Here is a 17297-nt window from a genome sequence, read left to right on the forward strand (position 1 = left end):
GTCCGCCGCACTATACAGTGACTCTCTTCTGCCTAGACCATTATCAATCAACCCAAGTGGTACAATCAAGTCCTGGACACACAGGTTCGAACACGGATGTATTACTGTAGAAAGTAAGGGGGCTTATTTGGAAATATCCGTTCATCCGATGATTTTAAGAGATGGTCATGATTGTTTGGGGCAACCGAGGAGCCATACCTTCGGCCTTGAATCTGGGCCAATAGCAGTCTGTAATACTGGCGAATGTCTTGAAATTTATCCTGTATAGAGGGCTTCGATAGCATGAGGAGCAGGTGGAATGCTGATTTGGAAACGGCAATACCGACTGGGCCTATTTCACCATAGTGCCGGTCTCTAGACTAGAGAAGCGCTACGCCAAGGCCCAAGGGCCAAGCTAGTATGAACTTTCCGTAACAATGCTATCGCTTTAGCCACAAACTTCCTGTTATCGTGTCAGAGCATGGAGGAGAATGGCTCATAGGGCTTCTTCGTTACCTTCCGCTTTGTCCGAAAAGATGAGTATAACAAGTTCCACACATCCTTGGATGTACAGTCCTCGGCTCCATCCCAGGTCATGATACACCTTGGTTGCATTTCCAGGCGTAGCTTCTCAGGTATGTGCAGCCAAGGTTTCGGGATTGGCCAGTCGGAAAAGTGGATGAACTTGGCTTCGTGGTACGCCGCGATGGCATCCCACGGTTCACGATCAGAACCGAGGTACAAGGTGTGGTTCTCGTTGCGGAACTCGCCCGTCAACATACCGTACGGACGATGCGGGAGGACAATGGAGTTCTTGCGATAGAGGTAGTTAACAATTTCCATGTCATACTCATTGCTCGTAGCCAAGCCCACCCTCTCCATGACACGGGCGAACTCTGCCCGAGAGGGTTCAATTAGCATGAGGTGAGAGGAGAGAATCTCACTGCCCGGGAGCAGCCAATATGCTCGTGGCATGGCTGCCGGTGATGATGGTAAGAAGAATAGCTCGTCCATATGTTTTAACATTACAGAGTCGGAGTCCATGAATAGTATACGGCGGTATTGAGTTTGATTAAACGCGTGGAGTTTGGTGTATGAATCTGCCCATGTACCTGGCGGGCAAGGTAACTTTAGTGAAATGTTTGTTGAGAAGCGTGTATAAGTAGAAGGGAGACCACGACTTACTGTCCGCGCCGCGTCTATGGAGTACAGGGACGGGGACGAGCTTGGCGTCGTACTCGTCACGGGCTTTGATCAGAAGGCGGGCGTCACTGCTGCCGGCGTTTTCTAAACGAAACATCTCAGAGCGATACATTATTAAACGGTCGGCGCGACTCGAAAGGCGATGCAGGGCCTCCAGGATCATGACTGAGTTGCAGAGATATTCGCTGTCCGTGGCGTACAGAGTATAGGCGAAGCGGGACCAATCAATATCGGCAGCGGTGGGGGGTTGCGGCATAGTTGGCATGTAGTTGCGACTACGAAGCCGGAGAAGAGCGAAGACAGTGGTGACGACACCCGCCCCAATTGTCCAGCGGCGGCGGTATGTGAGCTTCATCTAGTATGAGAGGTGGTAATTATATAAAGTGCCCTTCAGCCACGCTTACAGTAAAGGGAACGTTCATTTTCCTATCCAAGACAACACGGTCTTTATCTACTGTACCTTGCCAGAGTGTGTCTGAGATACAGAAAGTTACTTTAAAAGCTAATGTGGTGTCAGAGGTACTGTACCGCAGGCCGGGCGATTTGCATGACATTCAAATTCCCTGCAGCTGCAGTGCGCTCGTGTCATGGCGAGACTGTGATGACTTAACCCCACCTCCCCGGATGGCTGCCGTTGTCGCTTACTGCCATTAAGAACGTCCGCTTATGGCCACAAGGTCAGCATGTATTATCTCATATCCTACGTAATGCATTCAGCATGTTCTTTGGATGAAGTCACTACAGTAAGTAGAATGCTATCCTTTCGAGTGGAGTCGACCCTAGTCGACACAAGGAAACCATTAGTATGTATTAACACTAATTCGCGCTTTCCTATAATGGCTCCTCGGCTATCAATACAACTTGGTTACACTTAATAGCTTTCAACACATCACTAACGCGACTATGGTCTATTATTAATACAACGCCACTATTCCAATATTGTCATATTCTATCTCTATTTTATTCTCCACTGGACTTTTCTCGCCTTTGAACAGCTTCTGCGCCTTCTGCGCCTTCTGGCCTGCTGAGCCTGATGGTTGTGGGGTGAGTGTGCTGTTGGCACAGGGGCTCTAGAGGCTGTTTCTTTGCCATACGTTCCGGAAAAAATGATAACTCGATGCGAATGTTTCTGTTGAAATGAGAAGATGACAATTGCTTAATTCATCCTAAAAGTGCAGTAGGGGAACCACTGTTTATGTACAGGCATGATCTCTTGTAGAATATTCCTCCTTCTTCCACACCTTGCCACCGCCTTGGTCGCCTCACACTTGTGATCTCCAACAGTTTCCCAATAGTCAGATTTGGCGTCTAAAATTGTTGCTGTGTTTGCCGTGTTCACAGGCGGGCCCATGGCGGGCCTGGTCTTGCCGATGGCCTGTAAAAAGGTTTCTGTATCATCGTCAATCTGAATCGGATTGGCAACACTTCCGCCACTCGCGTCCTACTAGAATATCAAGGATAGTCATGAAAGCGAGAGGCTGATCGTATGTGTAATTTGTTCCTTATTGCGTCCCACTGCTGACATGTTGGCTATTGGTTATAATATATTACTACGTAATCACCACCGGCTATATTACGCCTCGCATAAACTAAATGGCACCCCATGGCATATACATAAGCTCTTAGAAGTTCTCATTGCTGTAACCATATTCTTTCTCTTGTCATCGTTCTTTATACTCTATACGGTCAAGAGCACAGACATCTCCCTCTTTCACAATGGTTTGGGATTTGAAAAGTAATGACCTATATAGTGTCAACATAGGTAAAGCACACCATCGAACTCGCCATATCTCAGTGAAAGTCACTGATGTTCATATCACTGGACGCGGAGTGAAGACCACTCATATTGACGGTGAACCTCTTGACCGTCCAGCAAGCAGCTTGTTCGACATTCGCTGTGTGCATCAGAAAGCTCTGCAAACTGCTGAATCGGAGCCTCTGTTGGGCCAAGCCGAAAAGCCTTCCCTGAAGATTGGCACGGACCGCGCAGCCAAGTTTCCTCCTGGAACAGGTTTCTACGTGCAAACACAGAAGACACTATACATCTGGTTGCTTCGTATCTAGAGATGCATCTTGCACGGGGTTCCTACAACTATCACGAAAGAACTACCTGCTCAGCATGATGACTACCATTACATCATCGCTCGCAGTGGAGCGCAGTTAGCGCCAGATGTTCTAAACACAGTATACCTTTGAGAACGAGAACGCCCTGAACGACTTTCGGAGCAACGTTTTACTGTTAATGAGAATCCGTGGCCTGGTTGAATGATGATGTACTGGAGTGACCGGAGCGAGATATCGAAGTTGATGACTCACACTGGCTTGACAGGACGCTGACTATAAGCTACTTATCAAGACCAGAGAGTACTTTGTTATACAGCTAGTAATAGACTCCACACCTATCGAAGCTGACCATTCGACCCGCTATGACCTAATGACCAAGTAGATTTAAGTACCCAAAAGTCTCGACGAGCCTCTGTGTGCTAAGAGGAAGATGCCTGTGCTCTCAACGGTAGCATCTTTTGCTATGGGTGGTTAAGTACATAAAGGGAAAGTCGTACTGTACCTACTAATAACTTTGACTTGCTGTGGTTGATGACAACTGAAGCCACTTTATCAGGCTAGGAGTCCAAATGGTAAGCGGGTATACTGGATTTGCAGCTTCCAGTCTCTACTGATGCATATATGTAACGTCCGACATCTCTAATAGGCAAGTAGCTGTCCATTGGCTAGCCTTGGCGTCTTCGGCCGCCTCTGCCCTGATATCGCTCTTTGGAGGATCCGCGGAGCGGGCGGTAATACCATCATGGTGTCATCTTGTACATGAGACGCACCATTCCATCTGATGTTTCTATAGCTACTACCATAAAAGGTCAATATAGTTAGGTTACGGTATTTTACAGTATTTGGTTCTATGTATACAAATAGATATACGAGGGCAGAGTGCCTTTATGTGTATTTAGATCCGCCATTTTATTTAGAGCTACTTTCTTAAGGTTATGGTTAACTCAGCTTCCTTACCTAAGAGTCGAGCGAGCGCGTGCATGATTATCGCAGCATTGTAGTCTCAGCTGTCAATATAAACTATCTTCTGAAGCTTTATCATCTAACTATCTCACAACAAGTTAGGCGCTTTTATCTCGGTCAGCCTTTGGCATGACTGTATTGTTGTCGTCCATTTCTTCCGTGCATTGTGAAGGGTTAATAGTCTCGATGAGAGAGCCTGTCCTAATATCCACAGGGGGGTTAGTAGCATTAACGAGCGGCTGAAGCGACTCTGCTACTGCAATATTTCCCAGTGGGCATTGAGTATCCTCGTTAGGACATTCAAGAAGCCTGATGTGGTGCTCGCCCAATGTGACGAGACGTTGCTGCAATGCTAGAACTCGGTGCTTGTTGGAAACTTCGGTGTTAAGGGCATACTTCTGTGCCCGAAGCGCTTGGTTCTCGATAAGGAGGCGGCGCTTCCGGCTCTGAAGGAGTCGAATGAGTCTCCGGAATCCGGCAGAGGTATGATTTCGGGGGCATTGATGAAGCGGATCTTGGGATATATGTCTATCGCACATGATAGACCGAAGTAGCCTTTTAATGATAGAGTGTTTAAATCAACTAAAAGCGGAGAAATCGAGGCCTTGTAGATAACGAAGAACCGATAAGAAGGAAGAGTAAGACTTCATACGGAGCGTATTATATTAAATAATATATAATGTGCTTGATAAGCTAGTAAAACAGTCAAGCAAGCGGAACGCTTGTATTTGCACCTTAAAGATATTTACAAAATTCTCAAAAATTCCATGGAAGCCTAAAACTGCTACATATTATTGCTTGTTCACAATATACTTGACGACTAGCCACTGTTATCCTACCGAAGACTATATCGATTATCCTAATCGCTATTCCTTCGGCTTTGGTTATGCCACCTAATAAGAATGACTGGACCTGACACGGTGGGCCAGATGGTCGACCGACTACGGGTATTCCCCCGTGCTAGGCACCACAGTACAGGCTCAGTTACGAACCATACACACAAGAGCTAACTATAAACAAGGCGAATGACAAGACAAGCGGTAGGCCTACACCACTGTGACGAGTTAGCTTGGTACATATCTCAAGGCGCACCGGAGGAATATCTACCGTTGTGGGGCGCTGTGAAAGAGAGAAGCCAAAAGCATCATGGAAAGCCCCAGCACAGCCACGTCCGAAACATCAAGCGTAATATCCAGGTCAGCATGTAAGATCCAACCAAGGATGACGGCGAGAGGGTCGATGCAGGCAAGAGTCCGAATCATCGAGCAGGTCATATTTTCGACCATGCACGGTAAATAATCCGGGTCTGCCCAGACGATGGATATCAGAGTTTCCCCACTTGCCAAGGCGCAAGGAACCAAAACGAGTCCTATGAACTTGGTCGGCCGCGCACCGCTAGAGGCTTTAATTGAATTTGCGATATATATTGAATCCATCAGGTGTAGGCCAAGTGCCATGACTAGCAAAACGGAGCTGGGCAGGATCGCTAGTTGTGGTTGCACTTGGTCCTCCACGCGAGCCTCGTCTGTGGTCTCCATGGTTTTTTCTGGCTCACTAGCTGGGCCTCTCAAACTAACTGTAGTTTGAGATGAGTTGCGATCCTCAAGGCCAGCCTTCAGATCGGGTGCAGGGTGATCTGCATTTACACTGTCACGATAGATAAAGAACAGATAGCAGAGGAACTGGGTGAACATAAAGACCGCAGCAATACGGGAGAGCAGGAACTCAGGCCTCGTCTGGTCTAGAAACGAACGTAAGAACCCATAGCTTGATCAGAAGCAAGTCATCGCTCACCTGGGTTTGCCACTTTGTACAGCGTAGGGGCGGCGACAATCACAATGTTGAATAGAAGAATTTTAGTGTTCTTCTCGGCAGTGGGAAGGTCAAAAAGGCGACGGCCATGTTTGAGAAGGCCCGCTCCGAAGCTTAAGAGGCAGTCAGATACTATGAGGCCAACGACGACCATTCGGGCAGCCGCGCCTTCGCTCAGTGACACCACAACCAGCACCAACAGGAGCTCTGATATATTGCTGTCTTGTTAAATAGGACGCCGAGCTGGTGCAACGGGCGGACTTACGAGAGGATTGCAGCAAGAATAAACTCCAGGCGGCTGTGGGAGCTAGAGCGTAGTAGAAGAATGATATTAAACGTGGCGAACCGAATGAGAGAAGATAGAGGCAGGAGTGTTACGAGGCTAAAGATAAAAGTCGCAAGCGATCCGCGCTGGATGAAATAGAAGCATGTTGAGATGGGGAAGAACAGCAAGATCGAACTGCACGCGATAATAATTCTCTGCTTTTCTGTGAGCGACATGTTGTTGGAGAGGTCCGGGTGACATGCAGGTTTTCTAGGCCGTCTCATCGCGTTGGTGCTATACACATATATGAGTGTGCCTAACTTGGCATCGTATTCTAAAGATAGGACATAGACAAAGCCTAGCAGAACCCTACCTAAATTTAAAGTAATCACTTTGCTTGGAAGTTAATTACTAGTTAAAAATAGGCCACATTATTTCTATTTATAGTATACTGTAGTAGATAGAGTACATATAATTAGCCGTCTGGAAGTAAGTGTCCTCTAATCGCAGTGAAAGTCATCAAGGGGGTATGCACACGCGGCAGTGTGCGTTAAGCAGATACATATTTTTAGGACGTGTAGGAAAGGGTTAAAAATAGAAACATTACTGCTAAAATGAGCTGCTCCACCTTGGCAGGCTTGAGACACCTCGATATACATACTTAACCATGTACCTCAGCTATCAATAACATGTACATTGCCAAATGTGATTTCTTTGCTCGGAATGCGCGCTGTGGCAGCCATATCAAGATATTTGAGATAAAATAAGGAAACTGTGTTTACACTCTTTCTGGCCATCAACAGAAGGTGACCGCCCTCTTCCTGCTCGGAAATAGAGCAGCCTGTGCCACATCGGGCCCAATCCACTGCTTGGGTATGTATCGTTTTACCTACGCCGTACCCGGGCGAACCAGGATAAGAACGAAAGAACGTGGAGGGGTTCTGCACCAGGCCCGCCTCCCAACATAATGCGAAGAACAACAATCAATCATTCGAACTGGTACGACGCTGCCGCCTAGTATAGGGACCAGCACTTCCTCCCTCGTCCCCTCTCTGAGCCAGAGATATATCACACTTTGAACAATATGAAATTGCCCTCATTTCGTGACATCGATACACGGACTGTTGCATGGGTGGCAGCGTTGACTGTAATATCTCCAGGCCGAATACGGCTTTCGGAAAGTTGAGGGCCGTTGACTTTGTCTTGAGTTGTAAAAGATCGGCTGACATGTAGTTTAGGAAAGAGCGCTCAACGCGATGTCTATGAAACTGAATCTCTGATGCGGTATATTCGAAGCCCTTAACAGGCTCGGGATTTTTGATGGGTTCGGGGCCGGCGACTGGCTTGGAGCTGCTGATAGACGCGGAATTGCTGGTGAGCTCTAGCTTGTTAAAGTTAAAGAGCTCAGGGCCGGTGATAGGCTCGTGGTCAGACAGTCCCGAGGGAGACTTAGTAGTCGCTGAGGGCGTCGAATCGTATTCTACAGCAGCTTCACGGCTAAGCCCGGCTGTAGATGTTTCAACCCGTGAATTTGCCACCGTCTCCACGATAACAGATACGACGACCGGTTCCTTCGCCGGCAAGTCCTGAGGATTGATTGATGCGGGGCTGTCGATCTTTGACGGTGTTGCTGGTGGCGAGGGTTGCCTCTCGGCATCTTCGACGGATAACGATCAGTAAAACGCGAGGAGCTGCAATCAAAAGACCCTAAAACTTACCATCCGGGATTGCGAGAGCTCTCGGGCTCTTGAAATATGACCATGTCAGGCAAATTCAATGATGATATACTCATTCATACTCACAGACTCAAATGGCGCGCATATAATAGAATCCTCTATCCTTTCTGTATTTGACTGTTCATGTCTCACTAGTGGGCTTTGCGGAACTCGCGATCGTGTCGACTTCAGATTCCGAGGGGGAATCTTCAAGGAAGCGGGAGACGGTGGCGGAAATGAGAGGCAGGGTTGTTTGGATGGTCTCTCCAAACCGAGACCACTAGAACGCAGGGCGTATCTTCTTTTGGCAGGCATTTTAACAGCAATTAAAAAGAATGAATAGCGCCCTATTGGGCCGCTCCCTGCCGGAATAGAATGGTTCTGGGATAGAAACCAAAAGATTGAAAAGAAAGAAATACATCTCGACTATTTGCGGGAGACGCGCCCCCCTTATACGCCTGAAGCCTAATCTAATGGACTACTTGAACCTGTGATTGGCCGACGGGGCCCACTATTATCTCCCGCATTACCTCCTGTGGCTGATCGCTCAACACTGCACTATGGCGCTATTACTGCTCCAGAGGTGGACTCGTAGGGCCAGTACTAAGCGGGTCACTAGAGATGCTCTGATGGCCACGATGTAAAAGATCTTGCTGAGCGATCTTCAGGCTCAGTTAACCCATCGAGGGCCGGCTTCAACTATAATAAAGAACACATTTGATCTTGCTGAGCGAAGCCTCGTGGATGCCCTGGTCAGGCTCTGCCTCCTATGCAAACCCAGCAAGTCATATGCTTTCTGACAACTGCGAGAGGACTTTTCACTTTTTGAGCCCCCCTCCCATCAGACTACTTCTACGCCCAGTCTCCCTTCGTTGTGCTTATGGGTTTGCCCCTTGCATCTATAAACTCATATTCGGTCTTGAAACCAATCACGCGTTTAACTTTCACCTCTCTTTTCTCCTTCTCACTCTTCTTTTCCTTCCCCTTGCCCTTCCTCCCAGACGGCTAACTATCATCCTCCACATCTGATTCGTCACTCCCCAGTTCGTCAGACAGCTTACCAGGTACCAGAGGCTGTGTACTCCATGTCGTGTGGCAGTTCGGATATTATAAACATCTCTGACGACCTGGCGGGTGAGAGCAATGGCTGTGTTGACGCTGGGCCAGCACCGACGGCTCCTGGCGAGGAGGCAAGCGACAAAGCCGAGGGTGTCGACCCAGGGCAGGGCAAAATGAGGCATCTGCGCCAGATCAACTCACTCCCTGCCGAGGACATGCCAGCCTTTACGGTGATATTCTGCCTCGACCTAGACTCGGTCACCCTGAAGGCGGAGAAGAGGATCTCGGGCAGGCGGCTCCCCCTGAGGCTGGAGCAGCGCGCGTATCTGTTCCGCGTGGTCATCGGTGGACGAGACCACCCGGAGCTGCACGACCACTATCTCGCCGACGTCATCTCCAGCGAGACTTGGACTGGTCTGAAGACGCCTCCAGAGCGTCCCCGTGGTCACGCAGGCTCAAGGGAACAGCCAGGACACATTCGTCTTTGACTTTGTCCGAGAGGGAAACGATGCAGAGTCGATGTTCCGCCTCCGGAACACTGTAGTCGTGCTCCTACTAACCTTCTGCGGCTGTTGCCACAGAGGGCTCGTGTGCGAGTCCCTCGTGCACTGCCGCGTCTGCCTCCTGCCAGGGGGGTTCTATCACAGAACATGTATTTAAACCCGCCTCTGCCCCCAGACCAGTGTCTGCCAACTCTCCCCCTTCAACCTCCCAGTCTGGTACCCGGACCCAGCAGTCTACTCTCCTCCAATTTCCCAGCCCAACATGAGCTCTTTCTCCCTCCTACTAGGATCACACGAGGATTATTGCAGCGGCTACGACCTAGATCTTCAGACACCCTTAATTCCTGGATACGCTGACCGAGAACCTTTCGACCTCATCGGTCATGCCGACGGAAGAGCTGACCCCATGGTGGTCCAAGAGTTGGCATTCGGCTGCGGCCGTGACTGCAGCTCGCCAAGCTACCTGTACATGGAAGAAGACACTGGCCTCTCCGACAGATACTCACACGAGCTCCTCCTGGCGTTGGATGACTGCGAGACTGGCCCCCAACAGTGCTGGCTCGACTTCTTCCATTTTCTGGAGGGCCATGACCAGGTATCGACAGCCGGCGGCTATACCGCGGAGGGCCATGAAAGCGCTCAACAACTCAGCACTCAACAGCTCGGGCCGGGACGCACTGGTGAGAAGGTGGCCGAGACATCTTGCGAGATCAGCAGAGTACCTGCTCAACACCGCACCAACGTCGCCATTCCCACCTCAGATGATGATGATAACACGCCATATCACGGCAACCTTGGATCCGCCTTCGTTAGAAACGACTCTTATCCACAGCAGAAACCAGTCTTTATTGACCTCACTCTCTCCGATACCGAAGAGTCTGATGGCGAGGATAATCTACCCACTATCGATCAGCTTATGGAGAGGGTTAAGTCTAGGGTAGCCAGGAGTTTCAGAAATGGCGAGAGGATAGTCTAAGGCGTTATGAAGAAGTGTCCCTCAAGGTTAAGAGTGGGCGTGTTTGCAACCCTAGCTAGTAATAGATATTAGCGCGTCTCTTTGTGATTCTTAAACTCTTTCTCGGTAACAGAGTCGCCTAAATCCAGCGGTTCCCCCTGTCAATGTATTGGCGACGTAGAGCCAGATGGCCCATCTCGGATGGTATGTGGACCACTTGAGCTTTCAAGATGTGAAAGTGCTATGTCGCCAGCCAACAGATATAGGTGAGTTGAGGCCTTCTTTCTCAGCGGATAAGTAGTAGCAGCAATAACATCATCATGGCTACCATTGCGAGCACTGCATCGCGTTGCGGTACCGTAGCGCTGGTGCGCTTGTGTCATTGAGTGGGAAAACGCACCTCATGACTGTGGTAGGTGTGCTTGGTTGGTGCTGTTTGCACCGATTTTAGATGGAGAGCAGGCTGCTTTTATCATCGTGATGAAAGAAGGTTCGTTGAGGCAGAGTGTTGAGCGCGGGAGCGTCTGCAGAGCTTATTTGATATTGACTCTTGCGTTGAAAGGCATTGGGCATGATGGCTTGATTGTGTGTAAAACTGTATTTCTCTGACTGGGTTGCCTTGATCTACCTTTCGGTATGCTATGAGGCTAAATTACTCTTCAAATGGCTACCATTGCGGTACGCCATGCAGCCTCGCTTCACACCGTCACAAGACTTATTAAAAGTGTCACCAGTGATTTGGCCGCCGCCGGCGACCTGAAGCTCGATGCTGTGGCCGGTCGCAGGGCGGACTCTGTCGGGTGGGGGTGAGTTCGAGGGTGACTGATGTGAGCCGCCAACGATACAATCACCGTCAGTCCGCTGCTGACCATTAGCCCGGTCACGTTGGGGAGATAATACGCTCTTAAGAGGCGATTGGATCGGCGGCAATTGATCGATTGAAGGCAGCTGAGATGTTATGTTGGCATGAGCTGGCTTAGAGTTTCAAAGAAGAACAACAAATGGCGTCATTTTAACCACCTTTTTTGTTTTCTTTGTCAAGCGCTCTATGAAAGCGTACTCCTTAGGGGTGCCCGCCAGGATAATTGCTCATCTTGAGCGCCTTGGCTCCGCTGGATCAGTTTGATCATACTCATCAACAAGTCGCGGTGAAGACTTACAATAGATGTTAAGCACTGATCCTTCGCGTTTGTTAAGAGTTGGCGCTCGTGATTACAATCGCTTGTGCTGATGGCCAGCAAGTTGTTGATCGTCTGCGCATTAAGCCGCATCGCCATGGCGCGAGGTCCAACCGTATCAAGTAGCCCAATGATGGTGCGGGACACCTCACCGACTGTATCCAGCCTCGTATGCATACCTCGACCTCAATAGTATCATATATGGCCAATATCCCATTCTCTGGGCAGAGCGACTTGGGACGGTAGCGCGCTGCTTTACCAATGGTGATAAAGATGCCGTGTCTGGCTGAGAGGCAGGGGCAGTCAAGCTTTGCCACAGCTTCCATTGCTCAGAGTCGAAATTTGACGAGGCCACCTTTGCGTTGCAGTGTGCGGGGAGGAAAGCCTAGGGCGCGGGAGAATCCCTTAAAACTCATTGCTCGTATCGCTCAAAGAGATGCATTAGCGGTATGTATAGGGCCATAGGATAGAAAGAATAAACCGCCCAAATGAAGTTGCGAGGGAAAAAATAACATATTAATAATCGCCTACAGGGAAGGGCATCATAATACATATCTTGTTAAGAGATAGATGCTAGAACCTTTTGCCGGATCTGACTAATCATGTGTACATGGTCTTATCTAATACTGTAGTATTCCATTACTAGCTAGATGATAGAGTACTCTCTGGGCCTGATAGGTACAGTCGGCGGGTTGTTGTTTTGCGATCGTTGTGGGAGCCCCGTGTAAGATGCACCTCTAGATTCGAAGCAACCAGATGTATAGCGTCTTTTGCGTTTGCACGTGGAGACCTATGCCAAGAGAGAGTTTTTTTATGCGATCCATACCAATCTTCAGCGAGGGCTTTTCGGCTTCGCTCAACAGAGGCTCCGATTCAGCAGTTTGCAGAGCTTTCTGATGCACGCGGCGAATGTCAGACAAGCTGCTTGCTGGACGGGTAAGAGGTTCACCGTCAATATGAGTGGTCCTCACTCCGCGTCCAGTGATATGAAAATCAGAAACTTTCACCGAGATATGGCGAGCCGCATGGTATGCTTTATCTATATTGACATTGTATAGGTCATTGCTTTTCAAGTCCGAAACCATCCTGACAGTCCGCGTTCTCGTGCAGTATATATACAAGCAACGTCACCAGTTCTCATCATTGAACGAGTTGTAGCCCGAACTGCCGAAAGGTATAGTGAAGGAGGAAAACTTAAACTTGGATGTCGCTACTATTGTTGTTGTCTAGGATGCAGCTTGTGTTATAGCGATATATAGAAAGTGGTAGCAAAGGGCTTTTAAGTTTTTTTCTATTTAACATTTATTCATAGTCAAGATCGACGTAACTCTATAGTATAATCTGTCTTTATATATATAAGGGATTTTAAATTTAGTATAGTAAGGCGTGCGCAATTAGTCAGGTTTAGTTGCTAAAAGTAGGCTAAGTAATTATTCGACAGTACCATCCCGGGGTTCTGCGTAAATAATCAATGCCAAGTAATCACCGGCATCTACCTAGCATGGACCTCGGCGTAGCTGGTGTGATTTCTCGACGTAGTCTGCCCTACCTTACCCAAGATGCTTATCGCTATTACGTGTCATCAAGCACAGCCGCTTACGGCCGTGGAAAACACATCTTAATTCCCTATAACGCGTCTACAGTAGAATAGGCCCTGACTTCTGACCTTAGATGGCTCCCCGAACGAGTACATAGTAAATGACGTTCTTGTGGAAGTTGTTTTACAGGTTTCCTGAGCTTGACTTTCTATGATGCCTGACCTAGTAGTCTTAGATATGCTCCTGTCAGCCACGATGATAACTATACAATTAGATAAGTTGTTGACTTTGCTTACTGAATGTTGGCGGCGCAGCGGCTTCCCCTGACCGTACTCTGTTCGTCGTGGCACCGATTGATGTGGCCCTCCAATCGATGTTGCCGCATCATTCGGAGACTACCCTGACACGGCAGGTCGTTGGAAGTTCAGGAGGCCAGGCAGTCCGCGGCTTCTAGGAATCAAGGATTAAGGTCAGAGGGTGGCATTGACACGATCCATTGCTTCCACTCTTAGAAAATCCAGAAAACTATAGCGACTAACAAAATCTCTATTCTCAAGAACCTAGATATATGAACTATTACTTTCCCATTTGGAGCCCTCCCATCATCCCTTCTTCATCACTAGCTTCATTTCGATGCCTGCATCGCTGCCTGCACCGCTACCTGCACCGCTGCCTGAATAGCTCCCTGCATCGTCCTCGTAAACTCGTCGCTCGTAAATGCTGCACTGATTGCGCTATCTATTGTTGTTTTTATATTGTTTTTCAGGTCACCGACTTCGCCCTCAAGTGTTGCAAGTCGAGTCTCGATGGTTGTGATGTTGTTCCCAGCTTGACCATTGACCCTGCTGGGCGCAAGTGTGGTCCCTGATGCCCCTTGTCCGCCCTTGGCCATGGCTAGCTCTGACGCAGGGCATATAATTTCCGGATATTCCTCCTCCCATGGTATCGGTGTTTTTTGTTCTTTGCACTTTTTCTCGATCATCTCGTCTGCTTTCACCTGTCCCGCAATCTTCCGAAGTCTTGTCACTGTGACCAACGAAACGTTGTCAGGGTCACAAAGTGCCACGCAACAATACGCGGTTGGGCTTGTGTACCTCTTGCCTTTTCTGCACACTTTTGGCGTAGCTGAAGCGACCCAATGAATGTCCCTGATGTCCTTATACCCGAGATTCCGGCCTGCCAAGTCAAAGGCCGAATCGGCCATGTTCTTGGATCCACTCACTTTTGAATAGTCTTCGGCAGTAATTCTTCCAATATCTGCACCTGCAATTATCCTTCGTATGAGGCGACCCTCCTCTTCTCTCTCTACGCAAACCCGGAAACCAGTCCCAGCCCTCACGTAGCCGATGAGTCGCTGCCCGTCGCCAAGTTCTTCCGTATGCCAAGGATAAACGATCGTGCGTGATACGCTGCGCTGTGTCGGGTCTTTTACCAGGGCCAGTGCCTGTACCTGTAGATCCGCCACGGGCGACACTATCTGGCTCACCTGAGCAAGGGCATGCTCGGCTTTTTCGCAAGCACGTTTTGCGTCAAAGTGACATGTGGAACTTTGTGCTTCTGTAGCCGCACTTTTGGAGTCATGAACAGCTGTCTCGGCGTCCTGAACCAATTTCTTGGCCTCATTCCTGATCTGTTCAAGCTTGGCCCTCAGTGTGGGTTCGACAGCGGACCCGTCGGGAATTTTGCTCAAGTTGTCATTCATGTTTGATAGGTGCTTCTCTGCGTCGGTTGCCTGCTTTTGGGCTGTTTTCTTGAACCCCTGCTCTTCGTTCCGCAAGCAATCCGTATATTCTTCTGGTGTGGGTATCCACCAGCTGTCCGGGAAATGGTTTCTTTCCACATAGGACTTGAATAATCTGCCGAGCTGTTGAAGGTCGTGTTTAGCTGCCTCGTCTTCGTAGTTCTTCCGAAGAGCATTCCAACGCTGTGCGCACTCGTTCGCGCGACTACACCACCAGTCCAAGTCAATTCCCCAAATATATCCATCAGACATCTGGTTCGCGCGCAAACCGTCTTCGATATCGTACACCCTTTTGTTAATGATCCGGATATCCTCCTTCGCCTGCTCGTTATTTGGCTCGTCGAAGAGCTTCACTAGATGACCTGAGGCTTCTTTGTATAGATCTAGGATCTCCTGGGGCGGCTTTTCAATCGGGTCCTCGGGTGGGGGAGTCTCATCGTCCTCCAATTCTTCGCCAGTCCAATCCTCGCAGAAATTTATTTCGTCTTCCTTGATATCTACCCGAGAAGCAGCCGAGAGAAGTTCTATGGGTCACTAGTCAGTAGGGAGTCTGAAGTGGGATCTGGCGGCCTTACTTCGTAGTGCAGTCGTTGAATCCTTCTGGAAAGAAAATATAGGGTGAATCATTGATGTTATAGTCCGGAGAGCCTTAACTTTGACACCATCATCGCTGTCTTGGGTTATCTTTAGCATCTCGTAGTCGTTAGAGCATGACATGATTCTCTTGATCTCCTCGACACCCTTCAGGTAATCCTCAGCTGATGGAATGCCCCAACCACTTGCAAGGTGGTGCCGCTTGATTTTCTCATCCACAACAAATTTCAACTTCTGGATCTCGGCCACAAGGTTCGAGCTCTTTGGATCAGCTTCAAGGTCCTTGTATCTTTCCGCCGCCAGGATATATTGGGGGTGGAAAAATTCCAGTGGAATCACCCACTGGTGTGCCTTACTCCGCATTAACCCATTGCGTTGGTTTTCTTCTATGATTTTGAAATTAAAATTGTGAAGCTTATTGAGCATATTGTTATCTTCCAAGTTTAACTTCAATGCAGCCACTTCCTCCATGGCTTCTTGGTGGATCTGTCGTATCTCGGTTGGAGGTTCCTTTAGGAGTGTTTCATTCACCGGGGCCGCAGTGTCGTTGATGAACGCGTTCAAGTCCACCAACCCTTCCCAGAAAACTACCTCATTGATGTCACCTTTCTCGATATGATTCTGTTTGGCCGCAGTCAAGAGTCCTAGAATTACTTGAGTCAGCGCGTGGCCCTAACTTGTGAGATAGTAGAATCATACGGACGAACGCTCTCGCGGCGTTCTTCTGCTTCTTAGCATCGTCTTGCTTGATGAAAGGTCGAATCAAGCATCCGAGTTGTCTCCATTGCTTCAGAGCGAACTCCAGCGTGACCATGCCGTTTAGATTAAGGATTTTATCATACGATTTCTCGTCACAGCTTAGGATTCTCTCGATTTCGTCCTGTGCTTTCTGCACGAGTGAGTTACTATCAACTCCCAAACTGCCTGCCACTTGTTTTAGGGCATCTTCGTTATCTGCTAGACCTTTTTTGTCGATGGGTGCTTCCAGATCTGCGGGGTTTTGACTGGCTAGAAATTTGTCGATAATAGGCTGCAATTTATGATTAAGTTGTTCTTGGAACGCTTTTCCGCTATCCAAGTCCACTGGGACCGTTTGTCCAGAGATTGGTAGAGGATCTACTGTGGCCATTTTCCAGAGGGTTGAGGTGTCTATAGATAGATTGGTATAGTATCGTAGGTAATAGATGGTAGGTTAGAAGTGTTTCGTTGATGATTGTATACTGAAGAACTGGTAGCGAAGCGGACTACTTTATAATATATGTTATTACTATTCTTAGTTATAGATATAAAGAACTATTTTTAGTTAATAAGGAAATAGGGTATAAAGAAATAGAGATATTAGTATCTAAAAATAGTTTATATATAGAGGGGGGGCCTAAATTTAAATAAATACTAGAGAGGAGTAAGACTATCTAAAAATAGGCAGTAAGTTCTATTATAGACCTTATTGTTATACCTCGAGCTGCCCTGTTATCACGCAGCATAACTCCTAGTCTTCCACACTGATAAGTTATATATTTTTGCAAAGAGAATATTATTCGTGTGTCATAGAATGTTTCCATGTATCAAGATAAAGGGACCCTTATTCAACTACTCATTTCGGGGTTGATCCTATAGAATTAATACACTTTTGATATTTCTTCTTCGCCTAGTCCCTATAGGCGGGCCTCGATGGTTGACTACCTTTTCGCCATGCTTATCACATATGGCTTCTTAGCTTCTCCATCT

At 48.2% G+C, this 17297-nt stretch overlaps 6 protein-coding genes across 6 annotated transcripts; 3 read left to right on the forward strand and 3 right to left on the reverse strand.

Annotated features, from left to right (window-relative positions):
* Positions 1 to 453: 453 nt before the first annotated feature.
* Positions 454 to 1604, reverse strand: MRS44_003828 (uncharacterized protein; the record flags this gene model as incomplete). Its single annotated transcript, XM_065623391.1, has 3 exons — positions 454 to 1091; positions 1165 to 1537; positions 1587 to 1604. The coding sequence occupies 3 exons, from the start codon at positions 1602 to 1604 to the stop codon at positions 454 to 456; spliced, it is 1029 nt and encodes a 342-aa protein (XP_065479463.1).
* Positions 1605 to 2898: 1294 nt separating this feature from the next.
* Positions 2899 to 3246, forward strand: MRS44_003829 (uncharacterized protein; the record flags this gene model as incomplete). Its single annotated transcript, XM_046270268.2, has 2 exons — positions 2899 to 2917; positions 2978 to 3246. The coding sequence occupies 2 exons, from the start codon at positions 2899 to 2901 to the stop codon at positions 3244 to 3246; spliced, it is 288 nt and encodes a 95-aa protein (XP_046128742.2).
* A 1061-nt stretch (positions 3247 to 4307) lies between these two features.
* MRS44_003830 (uncharacterized protein) lies at positions 4308 to 8048 on the reverse strand (the record flags this gene model as incomplete). Its single annotated transcript, XM_065623392.1, has 7 exons — positions 4308 to 4764; positions 5317 to 5950; positions 6004 to 6239; positions 6287 to 6328; positions 7403 to 7793; positions 7846 to 7916; positions 8005 to 8048. 7 exons carry the CDS (start codon positions 8046 to 8048, stop codon positions 4308 to 4310), a joined length of 1875 nt encoding a protein of 624 aa, XP_065479464.1.
* A 1038-nt stretch (positions 8049 to 9086) lies between these two features.
* On the forward strand, positions 9087 to 9548 carry MRS44_003831 (uncharacterized protein; the record flags this gene model as incomplete). Its single annotated transcript, XM_065623393.1, has 1 exon — positions 9087 to 9548. One exon carries the CDS (start codon positions 9087 to 9089, stop codon positions 9546 to 9548), a length of 462 nt encoding a protein of 153 aa, XP_065479465.1.
* Positions 9549 to 9825: 277 nt separating this feature from the next.
* Positions 9826 to 10539, forward strand: MRS44_003832 (uncharacterized protein; the record flags this gene model as incomplete). Its single annotated transcript, XM_065623394.1, has 1 exon — positions 9826 to 10539. The coding sequence occupies one exon, from the start codon at positions 9826 to 9828 to the stop codon at positions 10537 to 10539; it is 714 nt and encodes a 237-aa protein (XP_065479466.1).
* Positions 10540 to 13836: 3297 nt separating this feature from the next.
* Positions 13837 to 16698, reverse strand: MRS44_003833 (uncharacterized protein; the record flags this gene model as incomplete). Its single annotated transcript, XM_065623395.1, has 4 exons — positions 13837 to 13968; positions 14010 to 15499; positions 15551 to 16213; positions 16269 to 16698. The coding sequence occupies 4 exons, from the start codon at positions 16696 to 16698 to the stop codon at positions 13837 to 13839; spliced, it is 2715 nt and encodes a 904-aa protein (XP_065479467.1).
* Between the last annotated feature and the right edge of the window lie 599 nt (positions 16699 to 17297).

Source organism: Fusarium solani, assembly GCF_023522795.1.
Source record: "Fusarium solani strain SB1 chromosome Unknown bctg00000001, whole genome shotgun sequence".
In the NCBI taxonomy this organism is placed as follows: domain Eukaryota; kingdom Fungi; phylum Ascomycota; class Sordariomycetes; order Hypocreales; family Nectriaceae; genus Fusarium; species Fusarium solani.